This window comes from Monodelphis domestica, chromosome 3 (assembly GCF_027887165.1).
Source record: "Monodelphis domestica isolate mMonDom1 chromosome 3, mMonDom1.pri, whole genome shotgun sequence".
Taxonomy (NCBI): domain Eukaryota; kingdom Metazoa; phylum Chordata; class Mammalia; order Didelphimorphia; family Didelphidae; genus Monodelphis; species Monodelphis domestica.
The window spans coordinates 40,021,568-40,047,566 of record NC_077229.1 but is presented as its reverse complement, the minus strand read 5'-3'; the positions used below and the strand labels follow the sequence as shown (position 1 = coordinate 40,047,566).

At 39.3% G+C, this 25,999-nt stretch overlaps 1 protein-coding gene across 1 annotated transcript in view; it reads left to right on the top strand.

The window, feature by feature from the left end:
* The window catches only part of LOC100028276 (mas-related G-protein coupled receptor member D-like), a 28,038-nt gene extending 2,681 nt beyond the window's left edge, over positions 1-25,357 (top strand). The window contains exons 3-6 of the mRNA XM_001378318.5: positions 12,984-13,087; positions 14,578-15,536; positions 23,631-23,667; positions 25,167-25,357. Coding sequence (XP_001378355.3) covers positions 12,984-13,087; positions 14,578-15,536; positions 23,631-23,667; positions 25,167-25,357 — 1,291 coding nt within the window. The remainder of the gene's footprint in view (positions 1-12,983; positions 13,088-14,577; positions 15,537-23,630; positions 23,668-25,166) is intronic.
* The last annotated feature ends 642 nt before the right edge of the window (positions 25,358-25,999 follow it).

Below are 25,999 nucleotides of genomic sequence, written 5' to 3'. Positions count from 1 at the left end.
TAAATAGAAACAACCAAAACCAAGGAATTGTAATGTCAAGATGAAAATAATATTTTCTAGTTCTTCCATCCAATTCAGGACCACACAAGCATATTGCCAGAAGTCTGCAAGTATGTGGAGTAAAGTCATAGCACGGAAGATGGAAACCAGCCAGAGAAAACTTGAAAGGCCTGATACCTACCCAGTCTATTCCATGATCTATCAGAAGCAGCCAGTAACACAATAGAGAGAGAACTAAGCCCTGAGTTAGGAAGACTTGAGATAAAAAACAGTCTCAGACACTTCTTGTGTCTGAGTTGTGTGACCCTAGCAAAGTTAATTTACATCTGTTTGCCTCAGTTTAACTGTCAAAGGTAATAATAATTGAATTTGTCCCACAAGATTGCTGTTAGAATTAAATGACATAAAATTTGAAAGACTGCTTAGCTCAATATCTGAAACATAGTGGGCACTATCTAAGGTTTATTTCCTTCCTTTTCTCTTCCTCTTCTCTAGAGTCACAACAGGATCCAGAGCCAGCATTTGATAGATCATTGTTCAGAAACAATACATGCCAGAAGATATTCCAGGCATTGACTTGATGAGGGCTTCCAGGACACTCACTTTATGATCAGATTAGGCCATGTTCATAACCCAGAAGGGGTCACAGCCAACACCAAGACAGGGATGGGATAAATGAATGGATAAAGAAATATGACTGAGTGCAGCCTCCTTTATTGCTGAAGAAAACATTGAAATAAGAAAGTAGGAAATTTTAATTGTGATTAGGTCTGCTCTCTAAGGGGTATATAACAGTGGAAAATAATGTAAACCCCAATGAGACCCGTCTTCCTCGGATCAGCTGTTAACTTCTACTTTGGATTACAATATCTGCCTTCAAATGCCAACCACTGATAAACCAACCTCTGAGAAGCATCTATTATACAATATTTTTGTTGTGAAATTTTTACTGGGTAATGATTGCTTCTTGATAATGAGTCTACTCTAGCCCAAGGGAGAACCAAAGCTTCTCACTTTCCTGATCTCATTTTATATTGCATTAGTACTTCTTAATAGGTCAAACAATCTCCCTTCCTTCTCACATAGGAAAACAAAACAAAACAAAACAAACAAAAAAAAAACAACTGTTAGTGATGTTCTTTGGTGAAGAAGCCACTGTGCCTGACACTGATTCATCTACTTGCCATGACCTGTGCAATGCCAATAACATTCATCCTTTCCCTTGTTTAAGTCATGGACATACTGAGGACTTGGGATTCCTTTCTTGAAAAGGGTATGAAAATTGCCATGGAGCAGAGGAGAAGGAAGAATGGTTCTTGCCCTTCTTATCTTACCCAGAAAATTGAATGTGTATGTGTGAATGGGTAAAGCAAGCTGTTGTGGACATTACTGCTTTAGAATCTGCTAATTCTGATGGGAAGGGAGTGAGGGGAGGGTTAGCTGAGAGTCTGGACTATCAGGCCAGACATGGGACCCAGGGATCTAGATATGATGAAGGAACCTTGCTTTTCCAAGGCCTGAAATTAGGATTTGAACCTTTAGACTCTCCCCATTATTTACATCCTTATCAGACCCTGCATCTCTACCACCTATAACGGGGTCCCCAGGTAAAGTGGGGCATAAATATGTCTGTTAATGGTCTTTTAGTGCCAGGTAAGCCTGGGTACCATCAGGATATTTCTTAAATGCTTCTTCAATCCCTCAGTCCTCATTGGATAGATGAGAAGAAGATTTTTACCAAGTAAGGGTTTTGCTCACATTCCAGAGATAAGAAATATCTGGGTGGGATTATATTCTGAATGAAAGCCTATATAAGAACCTCATAGAGAAAGTTATTTTCCCAATTTTATTTTGTGACTAATGATTGGGATATCTGGGAATTTTATGTTTGTGTGTGCATATATACACATTTTTGGTTTATAATTCACTTGCTTAACTAATGCATATATCTATGAATACATTAGTGTTGTCAGTGATTCCCAAATATGCTTATTTCTTCATGTATATAAACTGTATATATGTACACAAATGCACTCACACACCTGTGCTGTGTTAATCCTTCATCCACAAAGCCTTAACTTAGTTCACTGGATCAGGCCTCCTTTCTTCATCTCTATTCCAAATAACAAAATCTCAGGCTCTACTGTATTCTCCAGGAGGATCAGAATTTGGGGAAGAGTGTTTGGTCTCATTTCCAGAATTATGCTGGGAGGACTAAAGGTGACTTTCTTGTCTTTTGTCTAAACCACAGGACACGGGACTTTCAGAATTCTGCAAGGAATCTGGGAAAGACAAATAGAATGTGATAATGGGTCACTGTGATGCTGGAGATGTCTCTGAGCTCAGTTGGAAATTTAGAGGGAATGGACTGTCATGCATACACTTTTTACCTGCTCTTTCCTGGCATCAGGCTCTTGAGGATGAGTTTTGGAAAATTACTACTCATGATGGTAAAGGAATAGAAGTTTCTACTTTCCTAGGTGATGGGCAGAATTCTAGCACCTATGAGCCAGTGCTCTGTTCTGTCTCTGAGCTGGAATGAACAAGTGCTGGAGAAGAGGGGAGAGATTGTCATCTGATGGTATCTTCTGTGTTTGCTGCTATCACTCCTGGTTTTGCTGAAACTTCCTCTGTAACTTTTGTGCTTGTATTGAAGATGGGCTAAGAAATCTATCCTATAGGCCAGGGATGTAGTGTCATGGCTCACTGAAACTTCTGTATCTCTCATGAAAGAGGAGGGAAGCTAAAATACAATTAGTATATCTAGGAGTTTTGAAGAAGCTAATATTTTTGTCCTTCTGGTTTCTTTTCCTTCTCCTTTGATCTGTTTGTGGAATAGTCCTAGTAAGTATCCAGTGCTGAGATTCCTGGGAATTAATTTTTTTAGCATATAAAGAAGTATTTTTAAGTGGGAAAAGTTCTGCATCAATCTGTATGCAGGTGATTAGCTAGCTTAACATCACACCAGTAGAATGAAACTTAATTACTGTGGTATTCTTAAGTTCTTAAGAATAAGGATTTAAGTCCTTTGCAGTTTTTTACAATGTTGATGATTTATTATCATTCTTTCCTTAACTCTGCTCATTTCATCCTACTCGAGTTGATCTATGACTTCCCAGTTTCACTGAAACCATTCCTTTCCTCATTTGCATATCACTATTTTTTTCTCTTTTATTCTCATGCCACAATTAGTTCAGCCATTCTCCAGTCATTGGGCATCCTCTTAGATTCCACTTCTTTGTTCCTGTGAGAAAAGCTGCCATAAATATTTTTTGTCCATATGGGTTCTTTTTCTCCTTCTTTGATCTTTTCATGAAATAGTCCTGGTAGTAGCCTTACTTTCTAGAATAGCTAGATCAACAGAAAACTCCACCAAGATGAGAGGAAATGAGGGCAGTAAGGTGCATCAGTAGATTGAGAGCCAAGCCTAGAGACAGGAGGACCTGGATTTAAATATGGCCTCAATTATTTCCTAGCTGTGTGACCCTGGGCAAGTCACTTACCCCCACCCATTGCCTATTCCTTACTTCTCTTTGGCCTTGGAACCAATATAAAATATCAATTCTAAAATGGAAGGTAAGGATTTTAAAAAAAGAGTGGAGGGAGTGCTCTCCAACAATCCCAAGAACCTAGAACTCACAGGTTCTAGCCTCTTGATAAAACTTAATCTAATTTCAGATGCCCTTAATATCTCTAGGACAGAAAATAGTGACATATCTAGATCAGTTTCCCCACATGAAGTATTGAGTCTAGCTCCCCTCAATAATCTCCTTTAAAATGTCTTATCACTCCTGAGAGCCCAGAAATGATGAATGGAACAGTTTCAGAGAAATTCTCCAAGATTTGCATAAACTGATTCAAAGTGAAGAGAACAGAACAAAGAAAAAATAGTTGCAATACCAAAAACACTTAAAGAAAATTTGAAGGAATTAAGAACTCAAATCAATTCAAATAGGCAAAACTTTGGAGGATCAGGGGTGACATAGATTGCATACATCCTAATAGAGAGATATTGGACTTTAAAGTGAATTTATTTTCCCTAGAATAAATCTGTTACAAGATTTGTTTTTATGGTTTTCTTCTTTTGCAGTGGTATCCAGTGGGTACATAAGAGAGGTGGGGGGACATTTTTTAATTGAATTCTTTTTAATTTAAAAGCAGGACTATTAAGTGTTGCTTGTATCATTGTGGAATCTGGAAACCCCCAAACTCAGCCCTGTAAGATCTGATGAACCAATTTTGTAATTGATGATTAATGATTAATCCTAAAACTTGGAGTTTATCAGATCTTACTAGACGGTATGTTTGGGGGTTTCTAGATTCCATAATGGCAAATTCTATTTCTCCCCTTTAATGGAGCCTCTTTTAATTCTTTTTTTTTTAAAGAAAACTTTATTTAGTCAATTTAGAACATTATTCCTTGGTTACAAGAATCATATTCTTTCCCTACATCCCCTCCCTCACCCCTTCCCATAGCTGACCCACAATTCCACTGGGTTTTACATGTGTCCTTGATCAAAACCTATTTCCATGTTACTGATGTTTGCACTAGGGTGATCATTTAGACTCTACGTCCCCAGTCATGTCCCCCTCGACCCATGTATTCAAGCAGTCATTTTTCTTCTGTGTTTCTAATCCGACAGTTTTCCCTCTGAATGTGGATAGTGTTCTTTCTCATAAATCCCTCCAAGTTGTTCAGGATCACTGCATAGCCACTAATGGAGAAGTCTATTATATTCAATTGTCTCTGTGTATAACATTCTCCTGGTTCTGCTCCTTTCACTCTGCATCAATTCCTGGAGGTCATTTCACTTCATATGGAATTCCTCCAGGTTATTATTTCTTTGAGCACAATACTATTCCATAACCAAAATATACCACAATTTGTTCAGCCATTCCCCAGTCAAACGGCATACCTTCATTTTCCAATTTTTTTTGACAGCACAAGAAGTGCAGTTATAAATATTCTTGTACAGGTCCTTTTCCTTATTATCTTTTTGGGGTATGAACCCAACAGTGCTATGGCTGGATCAAAGGGCCTTTTACTACCCTTTGGGCATAGTTCCAAATTGCTTTCCAGAAAGGCCCATCTCTTGGGACTCCCTTTTCCTTGGCTTTTCTGGAGAGACCCCTTGACTGAGGCCTCTGAACTATTGCCTAGTTCAGATCAGGCTGGAGAACATCTTCTTCCCTTTTCCCTCTCTCTCTCTCTCATTCTTAATTTCTTCCTTGTATTGTAAATAAACCACCAAAAAATTCCATTCTGACTTGAGTATTTCATTGAGATTTAGAATTTAAAGCCCTGGCAACCAACTAAAATATATATTCCACCCAACCATAAAATGTACCCCTTACAGTAGGAGAAAGGAGGATCACTTGTCAACTCAGGACCAACCAAAGGTCAGTCCAAAAGGATTGCCCTGAACACTTCATCTTAAAACCTAGCTTTGACAGACTGCCTTTGCCAACAATAAGAGATTCTTTATTCTGGTCGTTTTGAACCAGAGGGGCCAAGGACTTACTGGGCAGCTCTGAGCTGGCTCCCCAGAAGACCTTTGCCTGGGCTTGCCTTACTTCCATTACTTGATAATATAGTTGAGATTAAGATAAGGATTAGGGGAAAGGAAGGTGAATTGGCCTTTTGGGTCAACCAGGGAGAAGGATCTTTGGGGTGTGAAGATTGGATTTAGCTATCTCCTGATTGTAACAATGAAGATACTTAGCTCTTATTTTATTGTGAAGATAAAATTGTAATCTGCTGATTGTAACAATGAAGGTACTTAGCTCTTCATTTATAGTGAAGCTAGAATTGTAATCCCCAATCTATTTTTAGATTTTAATCTACTGTAGGGTCCAAAAAAATTCCCCAAGAATGGAGACATGGAGACAATGAAAGTAAGTAAAGGATCACCTTTAATAATTCTAATGCATTAGGGCTTCCCCAAAGAAGGAGCCACACTGGCTTGGCTAGGGGAACACCTTTTATAGCACAGGGGGCTAGCATGAAATGTTGAACAACAGGATGTCATGATTTGGCAGTTGCAGCTAGCTGAGGGGTTCAAAATACAGGGAATGTCTGCTTTGCTGCTGGAATGGTTATGCTGACTTGTGCAAGAGTTTACCCCTTACCCCCAGAAGGAGATTGTTCTGACCCCCTTCACTACAGAAGGTGATAACTCAATATTTTAAGTACACCTACCCATTTTAACCACAAAAAGGTGTTAAGTAACTTCAAAAGGTGAACTTACCAAAAAAGATATAATCTAACCAAAGAGGCTGAGAACTAAAGAGTAGGCAGCCCTGGAGAAAAGTATCTGCTGTGATTGGTAGATGTGAAATTTAGGTGTGGTGACACAAGAGAAAAAGATTCTATAAAAAGAGGACCAAAAGGCCAAAAGAGGACACATTTGACATTTGGGATTTGATATATTCAACTCGAGTTTTGAATTGGAAGAAGGATCTCTGACTCAGAGGTTGACTTGGAGGAGAGACTAGATGACAGACCCTTGAGGAGTGACCAGAAGACAGACACTCAGACTTCTTTACATTTAGACTGTCACTGTTGGTGAGAAAAAGGCTGATTTAGTGACCCTGATTTTTCTCTTCCCCTGGCTGGGGCTTAGAAATTCTAACTGATATCAGAAGAAGCCAGAGTTTTTTCTCTCTCTCTTGTTCCTTAATATCTTCCATTATAAATATTGTAAATAAACTACAATAAATTACATTTACTTTAGTAATTCATTTTGGGATTTAGAAATTAAATCCCTGGAGACCACCTATTAATATATTTGAGTCCAATTTCAATTAATTTTAACAAGCGTTCAGATTTTAGGTACACCTCATATACCTCTACCCACTCCCCACCTTCTGTCACCTCATCATCATGATACTTTAACTTCAATCACCTTCAGATAAGGGAAGACCTTTATACAGAGGGACATAGAGGAAACTAGAAGCAAGAGACAAGTGATCATTTTGAACATTTCCACACTATAAGAAGGTTAAAAAGCTTGCACAAAAATGTGAACTGAGCAGTAGGCCGTTGTTGTTCATTTTGCCCACACCATGTTTGCCGAGCACTCCTTTCCATCTTTCATGGTCCTGGCCAACTCGGGCATTGAAGTCTCCCAGTAGTATCAGCTTGTCATTTGTGGGCACTGAGTGCAGGGCGGCACTCAGGTCAGAGTAGAACTGCTCGATGGTCTCCTCTGCGCTGGTCAGTGTTGGGGTATATGTGCGATTGTGGCGTACCGGTCTTTGCTGAGAGGCAAACAGATCTTCATGAGCCTCTGGCTGATGCCCACAGGCAAGTCTGGCAGATGTTTGAGCAAACTGGTCTTGATGGCCCAACACCGTGGATTCTGTCTTCATTTGAGGCTCTGCCTTTCCAGAAGAAGGTGTATCCAGTGGTGGGTTCGCTGAGTGATCCCTCTTCTGGTAAGTGTGTTTCACTTAAGGCTGCAATGTCATTCTCAGTCACCGAGAGACTACTACTACTACTAGACTGTGAAGATCCTTTGGCTGTGGTGAGGAGTTATTCTTCAATCATCTGCTGGTCAGAGATTGAGGAGCTGTCTTCAACTTGAAGGAGTTATCATCTGTGGACATTTCACCTTGGTTTCCTGTTTTGGCTCTCAGAGACTATTTTTAGATCCAGTTTATGAGTTTGACTTCCCTTAGGATTTTAGAGTAATTAGATAGAATTATTATTTTTAGAAGTGAAAATTAAGGGTATAAAGATAAGATCACCTCTCCTTCACTTTCCTTTCCCCAAACCCTCTCCCTAATTTCTAATAAATACAAACTATTTAAATATTAATCCTCATGTTTTCCCTATTTACCTTCCTAAAATCCTAGTATTACAGGAATGAGGCTGAAATACAGTGACAAAATCTGAGGATTTGAGGGATCTAAAATGAGAGAGGGGCAAGTTGCACCAACAGTTTCAATGAAACTTAATTTCTACTTTTTCTTCTCCTTTTGGTGGCAGCCTGCTTTGCCTACCACTTCGTTTCAACATTGCAGCATGAGATCACTTTGCAAGAAGAGTTCTTATGCCCTTTTCAGTCCCTGGGCAGCCATTTGATCGACTGAGAAGAAAGAGAGAAAAGGTTAAGGAAGGGAACTAAAGGGGAATGAGTAGGAGCAGAGATCTTTCAACTCAAGTGGGAATTTGTTGTCTTACTGCCGAAGGGAAATCTGCTTCTCTTTGGATGCTCTATGGCTGCACATGCATGGCTTTAGCTGGTACCAGAGACTGATGACTGGTGAGGAGATAATCTCCTCTGGCATACCAGGATTGAGGCAATGACTTTAACAACTCCAGGATCACAATGACCAGCACAGAGACCACAGAATGAAGCAGATCCACCAATTGAAATTCTTTATGAATGATGAATAGTCATTCTATACTATTGACTTGTAATGAACTCTCAGTTCAATAAATCCCTAGATCTGTGTTCATTATGGTTTAGATGAAATGTTTTCTACATAAACTTGTCTAATCCCATGCCATCAGAGCTTATTTTTAGGCCAAATGTAAGATATTATATTTATCCTATTAATTTTTATTTAAACTAACTAATGTGTAAGTGCAATGATATGATTTGGGGTGATGATTCTGTGATCCAATGTGTCAGTGATTACTCCATGCTTGGTATCATCATGAAATCTTATTAGACTATAATGTTCTTTTCCCAAAGAATTTACAAAAATTTCATATCACACATAAGTTGGCCACACTCCCTGGAGAAGACCTTTAGAGAGCTTCTTCCAACTTGTCACTGAATTTAGCAAACCCTTGTCTTTGGTGCTGCTATTCAATTAGTGGTGAATTGACATCTTGGACAAGTCTTTTAGCCAACATCTCTCCATGGCTTTGTTGGCATTTTTGGTTTATTTCATTGTGTTTCCATTTTTTAGAGCAAGAGAAATGTTTTGAGTTATTTTGATGAAAGCTTCTTCATCTTTTGCACACCATGCCCAAAGCCTAAGTTTCAGTAACTGGATCTAAATGGGAAATGTATATCTGTAATGAATTCCCCTTAATTAAGACACTCTAGGATTTTGTGATCATTTTATTTTTGTTATTATTATTTAACCTACTGAAATACCTTCCAACTTCAAAGTATCATAATAACAAGAATGTGGATGAAATTATCAGCCTCCATTTTAAACGACTAGCTTTATATATGATTCACTATTTGCCATGCTTTTTAATATTTTTTCTAATTATATGTAAAAACATCTTTAACTTAAGTCATGTGTTTTTATTTAGGGCTCCAAATTGTGTCCCTCTTCCCCTCCCTCTTCCCTGAGGACACAAATTGATATAGATTATATGTTTGCAATATCATAACATATATTTTCATATGAAGGAATAAAGAACTGGGAAAAGTAGTCTCTGAGCAAAATCTGACTATTTGGTGGGAAAGGCAAACAAGTCAGAGATCTTTAGATTTCCCTTTTTGAATTCAAAACCCTTAATTGCAGAAAAACCACAATTTTATAGTTTCCTCTCTCTCAGCAGCCCCCTGCCACACAAGAGGTCTCTGAGAGCATTTCCAGTCCTCCTGGTGTCTAGGACCATTTCCTGGACCATTTCCAGATATCTTGGTCTTTGAGACCATTTCTGGACCTTCTGGTTTCTGTGATCTTTAGATGATATTCTTATCCTACACTTCTTAAATGAATAGGTTTGATATAAAATACATCATGAAATGAATTCACACTCATTTAGGAATAACGTAGTAACTTATTTAGGATTCATATGATAACACAAATCTAAAATTACTATAACAATATACAAACTTGAAATTATAACTCAGGTATTCCCCTGGGTTGACATTCTTAATCTGGTACCATGTACATACTCTTGCGTAGGACTATATTTTAACTAAAATGTACATGATTACAAGATATCAAACTAAAGAGATTCCTAAGCTACTATGAATGAGGTACTGCTTAAATAAATTTGCTTCTTAAAATATTCATTATACTATGAAAGAAAACATCATAAAAAGTGAAAAATGAAAGCAAGGAAAAATGATATGCTTCAATATGCATTTAGGCTCCAAAAGGGATGATATGAAAACTGGGGATGACTATTTTCCAGGAACATCTGTTGGGATGAGGATCAGAGCAATTATATGGGGGAAGGAACCAAAAAGAATGAGTGTATTCCACAATGAGGTTTAGGAAACTAAAGTGGCCTCAGGAATGTAAGACTCATGTTACCTGCCATCATCTAGGTACTTAGTAGTGTCTTCCCTCATCTGATCCAAGCCTTCCTTCCATGTCAGGATTTCACTTGAAGCAGGGGGCTCAGAGAGAAATCCTCTTCTTTACATAGAGCTGGAATTATTTAAAATCTTGTCTGAGACCTTAAAATGTTAGTCAATGTGGCCATATGGAGTGGAAGTGGGCAGATCACAAGGCATCAGAGGAAGATGAATGTAAGCAGAGTCATGAGGAGATGCTGAGATAACTTCCCTAAGCAGATATTTTAGTACATCTGTGCTATGATTGGACAGTTGTAGCATACCACAAACTACAAGGACTTATTTAAGATCTTGATTTCACTTGCTGTACCCTAAATTTCCATTCAGAGGTTCTCACAGTCCCAGGTCCACACACAAAAATTATCACTAGGTAAGTCTCCCCAAGGGCATATCTTCACTTGTGGGTAGACCTGTTCCTTCTGTCCTGTAGGAGGTAGTGTGTAGAAGGAAGTAGTGGGCATATGTTATCACCTTTGGGGATTGGTAAGTTATAGAATTTGGAATCCCAGGGGGACAATTTTGAGGGAATAAATAGAGGAATAAATGCTTCCTTTCTTGCCTTTCTCATTCCCGTATCTTAGCATTATTTCCTTTCCCATTATCTTCTTTGTGTCCTCTTTCAGTTGTCCCTTCCTTCTCTTTGGTACAATAGGAGAAGACAAATTCATTTTGAAGGGAGTGGGGGCAAAAGAATTATTGTAGAGGGCAGCTGGGTGGCTCAGTGAATTAAGAGCCAGACCTATAGATGGGAGGTCCTAGGTTCAAATGTGACCTCAGACACATCCTAGTTGGGTGACCCTGAGCAAGTCACTTAAAACACCATTGCCAAGCCCTTACCACTCTTCTGCCTTGGAACCTATACATGGATTGATTCTATGTTGGAAAGTGAGAGTTTAAAAAAAAGAATTACTCTCAGCACATACTGAAAATCTGAATAATTTGAAATTATGAAAGGAGGTCATTTTACAGATATCCAGGCAGATTATAGTAGGTGTAGACAAAATATGTATCTGGTTCCTGTCTCTTTTGTTCATTCCAGGAATCAGTTTAACCACTCTGCATCTGTTTTGAAAATTAAAAAGACTCAGAGTTAGCAAAGAGTTCAGTAACATTTTCACGCGTAAAGAAATGTCTTTTATATCCTACAAATACTACCAACATTCCTTTGGCCACCCTAATTCTATGGCGTAAGGGATTAATCACTCATGAGAAGGTTAGCATCTCAAAATCATAGTATTGGAATGGGTCTCAGAGGACATGAATGATACTCAATACCCTTTGATGCTTTCTGTAATAATAAATGTGTATCTTTCAAGTTTGTAGGTAGGAATTATATAGTCATTATAATGTATTACTTTTGTAAAACTTTTGTAGTGCAAAAGTACTATACTGCAGTATTTAAAAGGTTATCAATTAGAAGAGGGATTTGTTTTGATCTTCTTGACCTTAGATGGTAATCTAAGGGGAATGGCTACAATTTCCAAAATAAAATTATGGTTGGCTATCAGGAAATATGGTTAAATAATGTCTGCCTCAGGATCCATGGGAAAGAGAAGGCTGACATTGAAAATTAGAGCGAGATTGGGAAGTATATGAAAGAGGAAAATCTATTTGGGTAAAATACCTCACAACTTTCTCAACCAATTCTCAATGTTTTACATACTTCTACTGCATATACCAATCCTATCCTGATGATTCTGACCATCACCTTGCCATTGGTCAAGTGACATCCTTAATATTCCACTTCTCATTGCTTTATTTCTAACTCTTTCCTCCCATTCATACATACATACATACATACATACATGCAGACAGACAGACACAAACAAATTTCCAACCTCTTTCTTGAGGTACATCCTCTCCTTATCAACTGCTTTTTGACCTTTGAACTGAATGTCCCAGAAGTATCTTAAAATATCTAAAATAGAACTAATTGTCTTACCTCTACACAAATCCAACCATCTGCTGAACTTTCATCTTCTTATATTCTCATCTTCAACTCCTCTCACAAACACACAACACCTAGTCATTCAGTTGTCCAAATTGGCTGTTTCTATGCTCCCATCATCTCATTTGTATGTGTTTTTTTCCCAAAATCTCAGCTAAATTTTCACTTTCTGCACGAATCCTTTCTTGGTTCCCCTTTATCTTCCTGCATTCCTCTTCTTCTCCTTCCCTTCACTCTGTGACTACTCCCAATATGTCCTGTCTATATCTTGTTTGTGCATACAAGATTGGATTGAATTCTACCTGATACATTATACTGAGAGCTCATGAGAGCAGGAACAGTGTGTGTGTGAATGTGTGTGTGTGTGTTTCATTGTATCCAAAATTTGCTACAGGCACAACTGCAGGCCTGGGCCATAGCAGTTGCTTGGTAAAGGCTGTCTGACTGGCTGACTAATAAGGAACGCAAAGGAATGGAGAACCAATTGGTCTTCTCTGTAGAGTTCAAGAATCACCAGTCTGATGAGGTTTGCAAAACCAACTTTCAAAAGTAATAGTCACATGAAGAGGCAACATATAAATTGAATGAGTTTGCAAATGCTGTTTGAATATGAAGAGATTTGGCTAACTGACAAGAGTGAGCATTGGAAGTCATGTAGTGAGCAGAGAAACACCTTCAAGTGATTCAGGGCTTTCTGAATAGATGGAGGACATCAGAGCCTTAAGCCTCCAGTTGGGAAATCTTGTCCCTCACAGGTTTTCCAGCCAAGATCCTCTAAATGCCTGTCTCAACTTCCCTCGGATATTGGATGCATTGAGGGGTGAGGCTCACCCAGTTAGACCAGTGAAGTTGAGGGCAAGTAAGTAAGAAGAGGCCAAGTCAAAAGGGAGAATAGGTAGACAGTAACACGTTTGTGAAGATGTGTGGTCATTGAAGGGGGTGGGTGTGAGTACAAGAGGGCTCATTTCTATTTTAGCAAATTATTTTAAAGTCTCCTTTTTAAGATGAAGAGTTGTATGACCGACAGCCCTGTTACATGATTTCAAACCTTAGATCTCAGGCACAAAAGAAATCATTATTAATCTTTTGACATCAGTTTGATAGGAAGTGTCCAATGAAGGGCACCTGAGGCATCTCTTGACTAGGAACTTTATCATTTTTATTTAGAGTTTAAAGAAAGGCACATTGTACATTAGCAATTCAGGTGAAGCAATGATGAGAGAAGAGGCAATATTCTAAAGAGAACAACAGGAATTGGAACCATCTTTGAAGTCTAAAAACTGGGACCAAATTTGAGAAGAGCTGGGCTCCTATACCCTGAGCCCTCCAAGGGATTGGCTCAGCTCATTCTCCTGCTTTATTTAGTGCATGTTGGAGATAATGTAGGATATTTTCTGGCCTTGTCTGCTCCAGGTTGTGATTGGTTCTCACACATGATCTCCAGATTGGCGAACAGTGAAAAATAAGTAGGCAGGCAGAAGAATGAGAAGATTCAGAAATTGAAGCAATATTTAAGGAGATGTTAAAGAGACTCAGCTTCTGTCCAGGTGAGAATTGAATCCCTTGTTTAGGCTTTCACAGTGTTCAAAAAGTCGCAGCTTGGCGTGAACTGATGACCCCTCTGACTTCTCTGTCCCAGTTCTGTTAGTGTTTATCTGAGACAGGCTACATTCTAGTCAAATAGAGGCTGATCAGAGAGGCAGGAGAGGGAAAAATCAGGCATTTCATGGGAGAGTCTTCCCTTTGGTGCCCATGGAACTTGGAAGAGAAAAATGGCAAAATTTTCCCAGAGTCCCTTTTAAGCTGAAGAGTGGACAATCCAGAGCCAACCTCCCTGGACTACTGAAGGAAAGGTGTAACAATACAATATGATTTCACTTGTGGAAATGAGTACAGTGGAACCCTATTCCCATTCATGTCTAACAAAGAATCCTGTAGGTAGCCAACTGCCTATTCATGACTGATGTCCTGCCTTCAAATCAATACTTAGTATCAACTCTAAGATAGAAGATGAGGCTGTTGTTTTTTTTTTAACTTTTACATTTTGCCATAGAATCAATAATGTGTATTGCTTCCAAGGAAGAATAGGAATAAGGGCTAGGCAATAGGGGTTAAGTGACTTTCCCAGAATCACCCAGCTAAGAAGTATCTGAGGCAAGATTTGAACCTAGGACTTCACATCTCTAGGCTGGCTCTCCATCCACTGAGACACCCAGCTGCCCTCCTCCCTTCTTCTTCTTCTTTCTTTTTTTTTTTTTAACAGAAAACTCTACCTTCCATCTTGGAATCAATAACTCTGGAACAGTCTCTCACCCACTTCCATGTCTTGGTTTCTCCAGAGTGACTGAGAGGAGCAGAGCTTTCTGAGGCTGGAACCACCTACCATGGCTGAGTCCCCCGCAGCTGAGCAGCTGGAATCTGTTCTTAACACCACAGTGGAGAGGAGTACAAATTCGAGTTTAGATCCTCCGACTGAGGCACCTGGAGAATTTGTCTCACTCCACTGGGCAGAGATCCCCTCTCTGGTCATTGCCCTGGTCGGGCTGGTGGGGAACAGCATCGTCCTGTGGCTGCTGGGCTTCCGCACCCAGAGGAGCCCCTTCTCTGTCTACATCCTCAACCTGGCCGCGGCCGACGCCCTCTTGCTTGGCAGCTACTTTGGGTATGTCATGTGGGAAATTGTTGGAGATTTAAAAAGTCTCTTCCAGTCACTGCTAGAGGACTGCCTCCTAAACATGTCCTACTGTGTGGGTCTGAGCCTGCTGGCTTCGATCAGCACCGAGCGCTGTCTCTCTGTGCTCTTCCCCCTCTGGTACAGGTGTCACCGGCCCAAGCACACGTCTGCGGCTGTGTGCGCCATCCTATGGGCTCTGACAGGCCTCTTCTGGGGAGTTCTTGTGGCTCTTTATTTCCTTAACAAGAAACATTTCTTCCGTTACTACATCCTTCTCTACTTCAATCTCCAGTTCGGCTGGTTCTCCCTCCTAACCTGTGTGCTGGGCTTGTCCAGCCTGACGCTGGTACTGAGGGTCCAGTGCAGCTCCCAGCGCAGGCGCCCACCCAGGCTCTACCTCCTGGTGCTGCTCACAGTCCTCGTGTTCCTGCTCTGCGGTCTGCCTTTGGGGGTTATTTATGCGATTAACTTTTTTAGTGGCTCCTCTTTAATGCCTTATGAGCTCTGCAGGCTCCTGGCCTGTGTGAACAGCAGCGCAAACCCTTTCATTTACTTCTTCCTGGGCAGCCAATGGCGTAGAAGAGGGAGGGAGCCGCTCAGGGTGGTCCTGCAGAGGGCTCTGGGGGAGGAGAAGGTGGGAGGGGAGGGGGGAGGGGCACTTCCCACCCCAACACTCTGGATAAATTATTCTGAGGATGAGAACAAGATGCTCAGACTAGGGAGCCCATGAAATGACCCCATTCCCCTACCAGTGCCCTCTGCAGGAGCACCACTCTTTCTAGCAGAGGAGACAAGCTCCCTTGCTTTCCCTTATGGTGGGTTCTTGGGTTTTGAACTGTAAGGAACAAACATTTATTAACTGCCTACTATATGCCAGGAACTTTTCTAAGGGCTGTAAAGATTAAAATTAATATCTATCACTCCAAGTATTATATTTAATAACACTTATTAAATATTAAACTCAAAGTATAAGGAAGTAATCCTAGCCAAAACCCCAGAGCACTCCTATCTCCTCCACATGGATCCACAGAGAGTGTGCCCACCCCACACTGAAACCAAGTAGGAATTCAATATAATGATGTATGTACACGAAAGAGAAAGGGGAATTGTGGGAATTATAGTTCCCAGAGTTCAAGATTCCAATCAATACAATCCACCCTGTGATCCTTTGTGATATCAGTCTCCCCAATGGATCATAAAAAACATAACTAGCTTATAACTTGAACTAGAAGTATATACAAATATTATATTTTTAAAGGGAAATTACAATAATTTGGGAGTAAGAGAAAAAAGTGAAAGAACAAAATCAATGTTAATGCATTGACAAAAACAAATTAGGGGTCAGTCCCCTTTGGCATAAAAGTTTACACTAAAAACAAAAGCATTTCAACCCCCCAAAGTTCAAATTCACCACATCTCAAATTTCACTCTGGATCTTCTGGTGCAGTGTGTGGTCTCTGCAAGAATCTTCATGGTTCCTTCTTGATTCTGGGAGGTAGTCTCTTGTTCTAAATTAGGCTCAAATTCAAATCAAAGTTCATAACAATAATGTAGTCCTCCCTGATGAAGTGGGGTGTATGGGGTGCTCAGGGAAGGGGAGCACCTTGGTATGGAGGGCTTGTTGTGCCCTCTGAGGGCAGCTTTCCAGCCTCTGACCCCCACTTGACCCCCAGCTCTCACTTGTGGCTCCCAGTAGCTGCTAGCATGCAGCAGCGGCCACACCCCGGGCAATGGCTTTGACAGGCCGGCCAAACCTTGTGAAGGTAGCCATCGGGTCGTCGACCCCTGGTGAACCAGGGTTTTGCTCACCCAGCATGTGAAGACTGCTTCGGCGGAACAAGAGGAAGAAACCAACAAGAAGGTTCAACGGCTGAGATGGTGACCCAGCAAAGCACTGAGGAGTGCTTAGGGCATGTTGGAACATAGATGACAACACGGCCATCCAATGCAGCTGAGGAAGTCTCCAGGTGTAACGACTTTTCGTGTCATTGGACCCAGGCTTCCAACGCTGAGAGAGTGGGACTGTCTCTGTGCACGGACTCTTCCACTTAAATCTTTTTCACACTATCAAATTTAGAAAAATCAAACCAAAAAATAAACAAGAAAGAGGTAAAAGAGGTGAATGAAATCTTAGAAAAATTAGAGTTAATAGACATATGGAGAAAAATAAATAGGGACAAAAAAGAATACACCTTCTTTTCAGCACCACATGGCACATTCACAAAAATAGATCATACACTAGGTCATAGAAACATGGCACTCAAATGCAGAAAAGCAGAAATATTAACTGCAGCCTTTTCAGATCACAAGGCAATTAAAATATTGATCGGCAAGGGTACATGGAGACCCAAATCAAAAATTAATTGGAAATTAAATAACATGATACTCCAAAATCGGATAGTTAGAGAAGAAATCATAGAAACAATTAAAATTTCGTTGAAGAAAATGACAACGGCGAAACATCCTTTCAAACCTTATGGGATGCAGCCAAGGCAGTACTTAGAGGAAAATTCATATCCCTGAGTGCATATATTAACAAATTAGGGAGGACAGAAACCAAGGAATTGGAAATGCAAATCAAAAAACTTGAGAATGAACAAATTAAAAACCCCCAGAAGAAAACCATACTAGAGATCCTAAAAATTAAGGGAGAAATTAATAAAATAGAAAGTGACAGAACTATTAATCTAATAAACAAGACTAGAAGCTGGTACTTTGAAAAAACAGACAAAATAGACAAAGTACTGGTTAATTTAATTAAAAAAAGGAAAGAAGAAAGGCAAATTAACAGCATCAAGGATGAAAAGGGGGACCTCACCTCCAATGAAGAGGAAATTAAGGCAATCATTAAAAACTACTTTGCCCAACTATATGGCAATAAATATACCAACCTAGGAGATATGGATGAATATTTACAAAAATATAAATTGCCTAGACTAACAGAAGAAGAAATAAAATTCTTAAATAATCCCATATCAGAAAAAGAAATCCAACAGGCCATCAAAAAACTCCCTAAGAAAAAATCCCCAGGATCCAATGGATTCACAAGTGAATTCTATCAAACATTCAGAGAACAGTTAATCCCAATACTATACAAACTATTTGACATAATAAGCAAAGAGGGAGTTCTACCAAACTCCTTTTATGACACAAGCATGGTACTGATTCCAAAACCAGGCAGGCCAAAAACAGAGAAAGAAAATTATAGACCAATCTCCCTAATGAATATAGATGCAAAAATCTTAAATAGGATACTAGCAAAAAGACTCCAGCAAGTGATTAGAAGGGTCATCCACCATGATCAAGTAGGATTTATACCAGGGATGCAGGGCTGGTTCAACATTAGGAAAACTATCCACATAATTGACCATATCAACAAGCAAACCAACAAGAACCACATGATTATCTCAATAGATGCAGAAAAAGCCTTTGATAAAATACAACACCCATTCCTACTAAAAACACTAGAAAGCATAGGAATAGAAGGGTCGTTCCTAAAAATAATAAACAGTATATATCTAAAACCATCAGCCAATATCATCTGCAATGGGGATAAACTAAATCCATTCCCATTAAGATCAGGAGTGAAACAAGGATGCCCATTATCACCTCTATTATTTGACATTGTATTAGAAACACTAGCAGTAGCAATTAGAGAAGAAAAAGAAATTGAAGGCATCAAAATAGGCAAGGAGGAGACCAAATTATCACTCTTTGCAGGTGACATGATGGTCTACTTAAAGAATTCTAGAGATTCAACCAAAAAGCTAATCAAAATAATCAACAACTTTAGCAAAGTTGCAGGATACAAAATAAACCCATATAAGTCATCAGCATTTCTATATAATTCCAACACAGCTCAGCAGCAAGAACTAGAAAGAGAAATCCCATTCAAAATTACCCTAGACAAAATAAAATACTTAGGAATCTATCTCCCGAGACAAACACAGGATCTATATGAACACAACTACAAAACACTCTCCACACAACTAAAACTAGACTTGAACAATTGGAAGAACATTAACTGCTCATGGGTAGGACGAGCCAATATAATAAAAATAGCCATCCTACCCAAACTCATCTATCTATTTAGTGCCATACCCATGGAACTTCCAAAAAATTTTTTTACTGATTTAGAAAAAAACATAACAAAGTTCATTTGGAAGAACAAAAGATCAAGGATATCCAGGGAAATAATGAAAAAAAATACAAAGGAAGGAGGCCTTGCAGTCCCAGATCTCAGACTATATTACAAAGCAGCAGTCATCAAAACAATTTGGTACTGGCTAAGAGACAGAAAGGAGGATCAGTGGAATAGACTGGGGGCAAGCAACCTCAGCAAGACAGTATATGACAAACCCAAAGATCCTAGCTTTTGGGGCAAAAATACACTATTTCATAAAAACTGCTGGGAAAATTGGAGGACAGTGTGGGAAAGATTAGGCTTAGATCAACACCTCACACCCTACACCAAGATAAATTCAAAATGGATGAATGACTTGAACATAAAGAAGGAAACTATAAGAAAATTAGGCGAACACAGAATAGTATACATGTCAGACCTTTGGGAAGGGAAATACTTCAAAACCAAGCAAGAATTAGAAAGAGTTACAAAATGCAAAATAAATAATCTGGATTACATCAAATTAAAAAGTTTTTGTACAAACAAAACCAATGTAACCAAAATCAGAAGGGTAGCAACAAATTGGGAAACAATCTTCATAAAAACCTCTGACAAAGGTTTAATTACTCAAATTTATAAAGAACTAAATCAATTGTACAAAAAATCAAGCCATTCTCCAATTGACAAATGGGCAAGGGACATGAACAGGCAATTCTCAGCCAAAGAAATCAAAACTATTAATAAGCACATGAAAAAGTGCTCTACATCTCTTATAATCAGAGAGATGCAAATCAAAACAACTCTGAGGTATCACCTCACACCTAGCAGATTGGCTAACATGACAGCTATACAAAGTAATGAATGCTGGAGGGGATGTGGCAAATTGGGGACATTAATTCATTGCTGGTGGAGTTGTGAATTGATCCAACCATTCTGGAGGGCAATTTGGAACTATGTCCAAAGGGCGATAAAAGACTGTCTGCCCTTTGATCCAGCCATAGCACTGCTGGGCTTGTACCCCAAAGAGATAATGGACAAAAACACTTGTACAAGAATATTCATAGCTGCGCTCTTTGTGGTGGCCCAAAATTGGAAAATGAGGGGATGCCCTTCAATTGGGGAATGGCTGAACAAATTGTGGTATATGTTGGTGATGGAATACTATTGTGCTAAAAGGAATAATAAAGTGGAGGAATTCCATGGAGACTGGAACAACCTCCAGGAAGTGATGCAGAGCGAAAGGAGCAGAACCAGGAAAACATTATACACAGAGACTGATACATTGTGGTACAATCGAAGGTGATGGACTTCTCCATTAGTATCAATGCAATTTCCCGGAACAATCTGCAGGGATCTAAAAAAAAAATACTACCCACAAGCAGAGGATAAACTGTGGGAGTTAAAACACCGCTGAAAAGCAACTGCTTGACTACAGGGTTGGAGGAGATAAGACTGAGGAGAGACTCTAAATGAACACTATAATGCAAATTCCAACAACAGGGAAATGGGTTCGAGTCAAGAACACATGTGATAACCAGTGGAATCATGGGTCGGCTATGGGAGAGGGAAAGGCGGGGGGGGGGGGGGGTGTGGCATGGGAGGGGAGGAAAAGAAAACGATCTTTGTTTCCAGTGAACAATGTATGAAAACGACCAAATAAAATAATGTTTAAAAACAAAAAAAAATCTTTTTCACGCACAAGTATATCGTCATACTTGGCTTCTGAGAGACTACTACTACCCTGAGGAAAATAATATTATATTCCCACCTGAAGAGAATACAGGGATACAAATTGGAATTACACAGGGATGCATGGTTGAATCATAAGGTATATAAATGAATTATCAAAAATATCAAAGAATACAAAGAAATTTAAAAAATAACCTCTGAGTAATATACACAATGTAAAAGGAAAACTTGAAAAAATTTGGGGAAGCAGGAAAAAAAGAAAAAATCCACAACTCACAGCATGTTCTTATAGCAATCCATGTCATATAACTATGCAACAACAATCACTCACTAACCCAGTTTAGCAGTCCAGACTACAGTATGTTGCCACATGATGAAAGAAAATAGAAAAAGACACTGGATTTTGAGACAAATGGGAAATAGAATTCCCCAGTTCAACCCTTTTCCTCACTTTTCGAGATAATGGAGCTAGAACAATCGATGTTATATGCTTGATATAGAGTGTGGAACAAGAAAGTCCTGCATTTAACACATGTTAAACAGTCACAACCTCACTCTCACACATGACCAAGTTATTGCACTTTTTGTGTAGAATGTGTGAAGATTGGATTTAGCTATCTTCTGATTGTAACAATGAAGATACTCAGCTCTTCCTTGATTGTGAAGATTAAATTGTAATCCCCTGATTGTAACAATGAAGGTACTTAGCTCTTCCTTTATTGGGAAGAATGAATTGTAATCCCCTATCTATTTTTAGATTTAAATCTCCAAAAAGTGTTAACTCAGTATTTGAAGTAGATCTACCCATTTTAACTACAAAAGGTGCAAACTAACTACTAAAGGTGTGAACTAGCTACTAAAGTTGTGAACTAGCTACTAAAGGTGCAAACTAACTACAAAAGGTGTGATCTAAACAAAAAAGTTATAATATAACCAAAAAAGGTGTGAACACCCATTCCATGCATTGAGTGGAAGGTCTGTGATGCACCTGTGAATGACTGAGCAGTCCTAGAGAGGAGGGTCTGCTGTGATTAGCAGGTATAAAATTTAGGGGAGGTGACACAAGAGAAAAAGGTCTTTAAATAGAAGACCATAGAGGATAGATAGATAAAAGAACTCTAACTTAGAGTTGGACTGGAGGATTAGTCTCTCAAGCTTGGAGTGAAGAAGAGTCACTCGGAGGAGAGAGTGGAAGACAGACACTTGAGAGACTGGAAGACAGACACTAAGACTTGGCTGTGGAACTCGACTCTGGAGGAGATTGTGCAGGAGACCTCAGACTGCTTTCCTTTTAGATGGTCACCGTGGTGAGTGAAAGGTTAATTTAGTTTCCCTGCCTTTCTGAAGGTGCAAGCCTCTAACAAAGTCCCATCATCTTGAGAGTCTTTTCCCTGATTAGGACCTTAGAATTTCTACCTGGCTCAGGAGGAAGCTGGAGTTTTTTTTTTCTCTCTCTCTCCCCTTTTATCTCTTCCTTACTATCTTTCCTCTATTGTAAAAATAAACTACCATAATTCCATTTACTTTAGTGATACATTTTGGGATTTAGAAATTAAATCTCTGATGACCACCAATTAATATATTTGGAGTACAACCATAATAAATTTTAACAAATGTCATCAATCCCCATAGGATTAGCTTGGCTCCTTTTGTGCTCATTTGACACTTTTCAGGTCAAGTTCTGTGTTCCTTTGTTGTCCATTTCAACTTGGATTAGACATAGTCATTGAGCAAAAGTCTCATAATAGTTAAATTAATGAGTGGCAGGTTGCCATAGTCCAAAGCTGTTTGGGTATGTTTTATATGCTCAGTAAATGGACATCTTAGCTTATTCTATGGCAAAAATTAAAAATCGTTTTAAAAAGCCTTTTCAATACTTGTAACATATGGTTCAAAAACAAAAAAAAATGAGAAAAGAAGAAAAAAATCAAATACTGTATGACACAAGTAGGAAGAAAACCAAATATTAAAATTGTGTATATTTCATAATTATAGAGTTAATTGTGAAAATATAGAGGCTAGTTTTCAAAAAATAAGATTCATTTCCTTTTTGTTTTACCATGATCTCCAGTGTGAGTGCAAATGAAGCAGACAAAACAATGTGAGTGCAAATGAGGTAGATAAAGCAATAATACATTAAAGAAAATACAAAAAAAAGAAAAGGCACAAAATGTTACAAAAGGCACATCAGGTCAATATAGGTCACTAATATAGATTTTCTTCTTTGAGGTTGTATGTATAAATATGTATATGTATATATATATATGTATGTATGTATGTATGTATGTATGTATGTATGTATGTATTGCCCTAAAAGGAAATTTGTGCAAGGACTTGCAAATTCTTCCTCACTCTAACCTTGTACTCTATTACTTCCAAGTAATCATGCTCTTTTTTTTCTCATGGTTTTCCTTCTTGGTCCCCCTCAAAAACATTGCAGGGTTCAAATTGGAATCTGCTGTCAGAACTAGGTCATCTTTCTCTAACAAGATGGTCCCACACTTCAATATCCTTGAGTCAAACTGTAAAGCCCTCCTCAGTTCTGAGAATTTCTCTTCTCCCTCTGAGTCCCACCTTATAGGATCCGAAGATTCCTTTTCTACACATTGTAATTGCTCTGATATATTTGCTTGCTCATATTTCTCTTCTATTGGCTGGGAGTTGGGAACAGGAAAATCCTCTCCTTTTACCCCAGGCACCATAAGTCTCATTTTACAAAGCTTGGCCCTTAGGGCCAGCACAATAATGGGACAACTTAGCTGCCCCTTTATCTGGTCTCTGCTTCTTGATCTTGTATTTTCTGGAGTTTTCTACTAAAATTTGGTGAGGAATTAACAGTCACATCTAAGCCAGAATTTTAAAAAATCTGTGGGGGGTTTCATTTTTCTCCTACTTGTTTTCATACACCTCATTCAGGCTCTGATTTGGGGGAACATCTGTTCTCTGGACCTGAGTGAGTGACCCCTCTCCTAAGGTTTCTCATATTTTCCTAATGGACTGAATCATTGTTATCCTGGAGAGGGAATTCCTGTTCAGCTCTTGGTCCACTTTGATCTATGGGATGCTCATGATCCCAGGCCCTCATAGTAGCTTGTCTGCTCTTACTCTGAGAAGAGTTGTTCCAAACCTGGCATCATTTCAGTACATACATATACATGTAATTGGGAAAATTATGAGGCTGGATGTAAATCTAATAAATTTATTTAATCAAAAAGAATTAAGGGAGAATGAGAGAGGGGAAAGAGAGAGAGAGAGAGAAGAGAGAGAGAGAGAGAGAGAGAGAGAGAGAGAGAGAGAGAGAGAGAGAGAGAGAGAGAGAGAGAGAATTTTCCTTGCTGCTCCATTTAGTTTGCTATTCTGGGGCCACCATGTGGGCCCCTAGCCACTCTTTCACAGAAGTCCAGCCAGCACCAAACATGGAAGAGAACAGGCTTCATGCTTCCTTGTTCACTATTGATTTGCCCTCTTGACTCTGCCATCAGTACTGGTATTGCAGGCACACTGACAACTAACATCAGGGTGCTGGAGATGTTTATGATGATACCAGATGCCTAGCTTACGTTGACAAAGCTGTAGTCAGGGAATGCCAGGCTGTGGTGAGTCCTAGGAAGGTGAATGGAGCTATTTTTACTCACACAATCTTTAAGCCCCCAAATTGGGTAAATTGATCTGCCAGACCAATTGGTCTTCCAGCAGGTTTCTCATTTCTCTCTCAAAATTTCTCACTTCAGAACCTTTCAGGGGGGCATTAACACATCCAAATCCCCTGTCCTATTGGAACTTTCCCCAGTGGGTATTGCTTCACTACCCCAACCAGGGGCAAGTTTCTCTGGTCCTCTACTAACTGTGTAAGCTCATGACAAAGGGGTGATAAAGATCAGGAAGAGAGATTATAATCTCCTCAAGTGGGGGTGCTGCTGCTTGTGAAACAGGAGGTGGTAATGTCTGAGGAATAGGAAGTGGTGGAGGAAAAGTTTCAAGTGGATCCCATAATATCTCATCCTTATGACATAATTCTAATTGACATAAATGACATAAATGACATAATTCTTCTCATATAATTAGTTCTAGTATCTCCTCTTTTAAAGCCAATGTTTTCACTCTTGGTAACCAGAGTCACATAAACATATTCTTCCTCCTTTCTAGGCTATTTTGACTTTACAATGATTTTGATCTCTCACAGGCCCATGCTTCTGTAAAACCAAAATGAGGCCAACATAAGTCATTTTTCCCAAGAGAGAGTCTCCTCCATAACCCCCTCTCCCAGCAAAAACAACAGTATCTGATCATCTCTTTCTCCTCCATGTTTTCCTATGGAGTGAACTGTTCTAGGCTATTAATTAAACCCTATAGGATTCTCCTTGGGGATATCATATCCTCTGTTTCTGTCCTTCCTCTCTCTTGAATGTTTCTGACCCATCTTCTCTATAGGTAATCTTTGTCTGCTTTCAGAATCAGTATTCCAGCCCCCTGTGGCAAAGTTCTGCCAGCCCTCATTGCTGGCCTTTAGCCTCAGACCACCTTTTGAGTTGGGTTCTTCAACTCGAACTCTGTGGAATGATGTTCCTAGTCTACAGCCCAGCTCTGATCCTGTTCTGCAAGCTAAGAATGCTAGACAAGTCCCTCCAAACCTCTTTGTTTAGGGAAACCTCTGCAAGACTCTGCTGAAACCTCATGGCCAGCCCTTTGATATCTAGCATTGTCCTCCCTCACTCTCAACAGACCTAAGATTACAAAGACTCTGTCCTTCTCTGTCTCACTTCTGTGCACAAAGAAGCCTTTCAGAGTCATGACTTGCTTCCTTTCCTCCCCCAAACTTCTCATCTCTCTTGCTTAACAGACTTGGGTATCCCATCCTGCTCTGGTCTGTTCTTCTGGATCTCTTTCATACATATCATATTTGCTTTGCCTGGTTTCTTTTTTTTTTTTAATTTGCAAAGCAATTTATTTGTGTCATTTGATTTTCACAACAATCTTATGTGATATTGTTATCTTCATCTTACAGATGAGAAAACTGAGTCATAGAAAGGTGAAGTGACTTGTCCAGGGTCATGCAATTATTTTTATGAAGTAAGATAAGTGAAGAAGAATCAGGAAAACTATATAAATGGTGACTACAAAAATGGAAATGGAAAGAATAAAAGAAATTGAGACTGATTGCCACATAATTATGATAACTAAGCTTGGCCCTGATAAGGTGATATGAAGATGTAATGTGTTTCCTTACTTTGAAGACTTAGGAAACTATGGAACTAAGTTGATGGGTAGATTCACTGATGTACTTT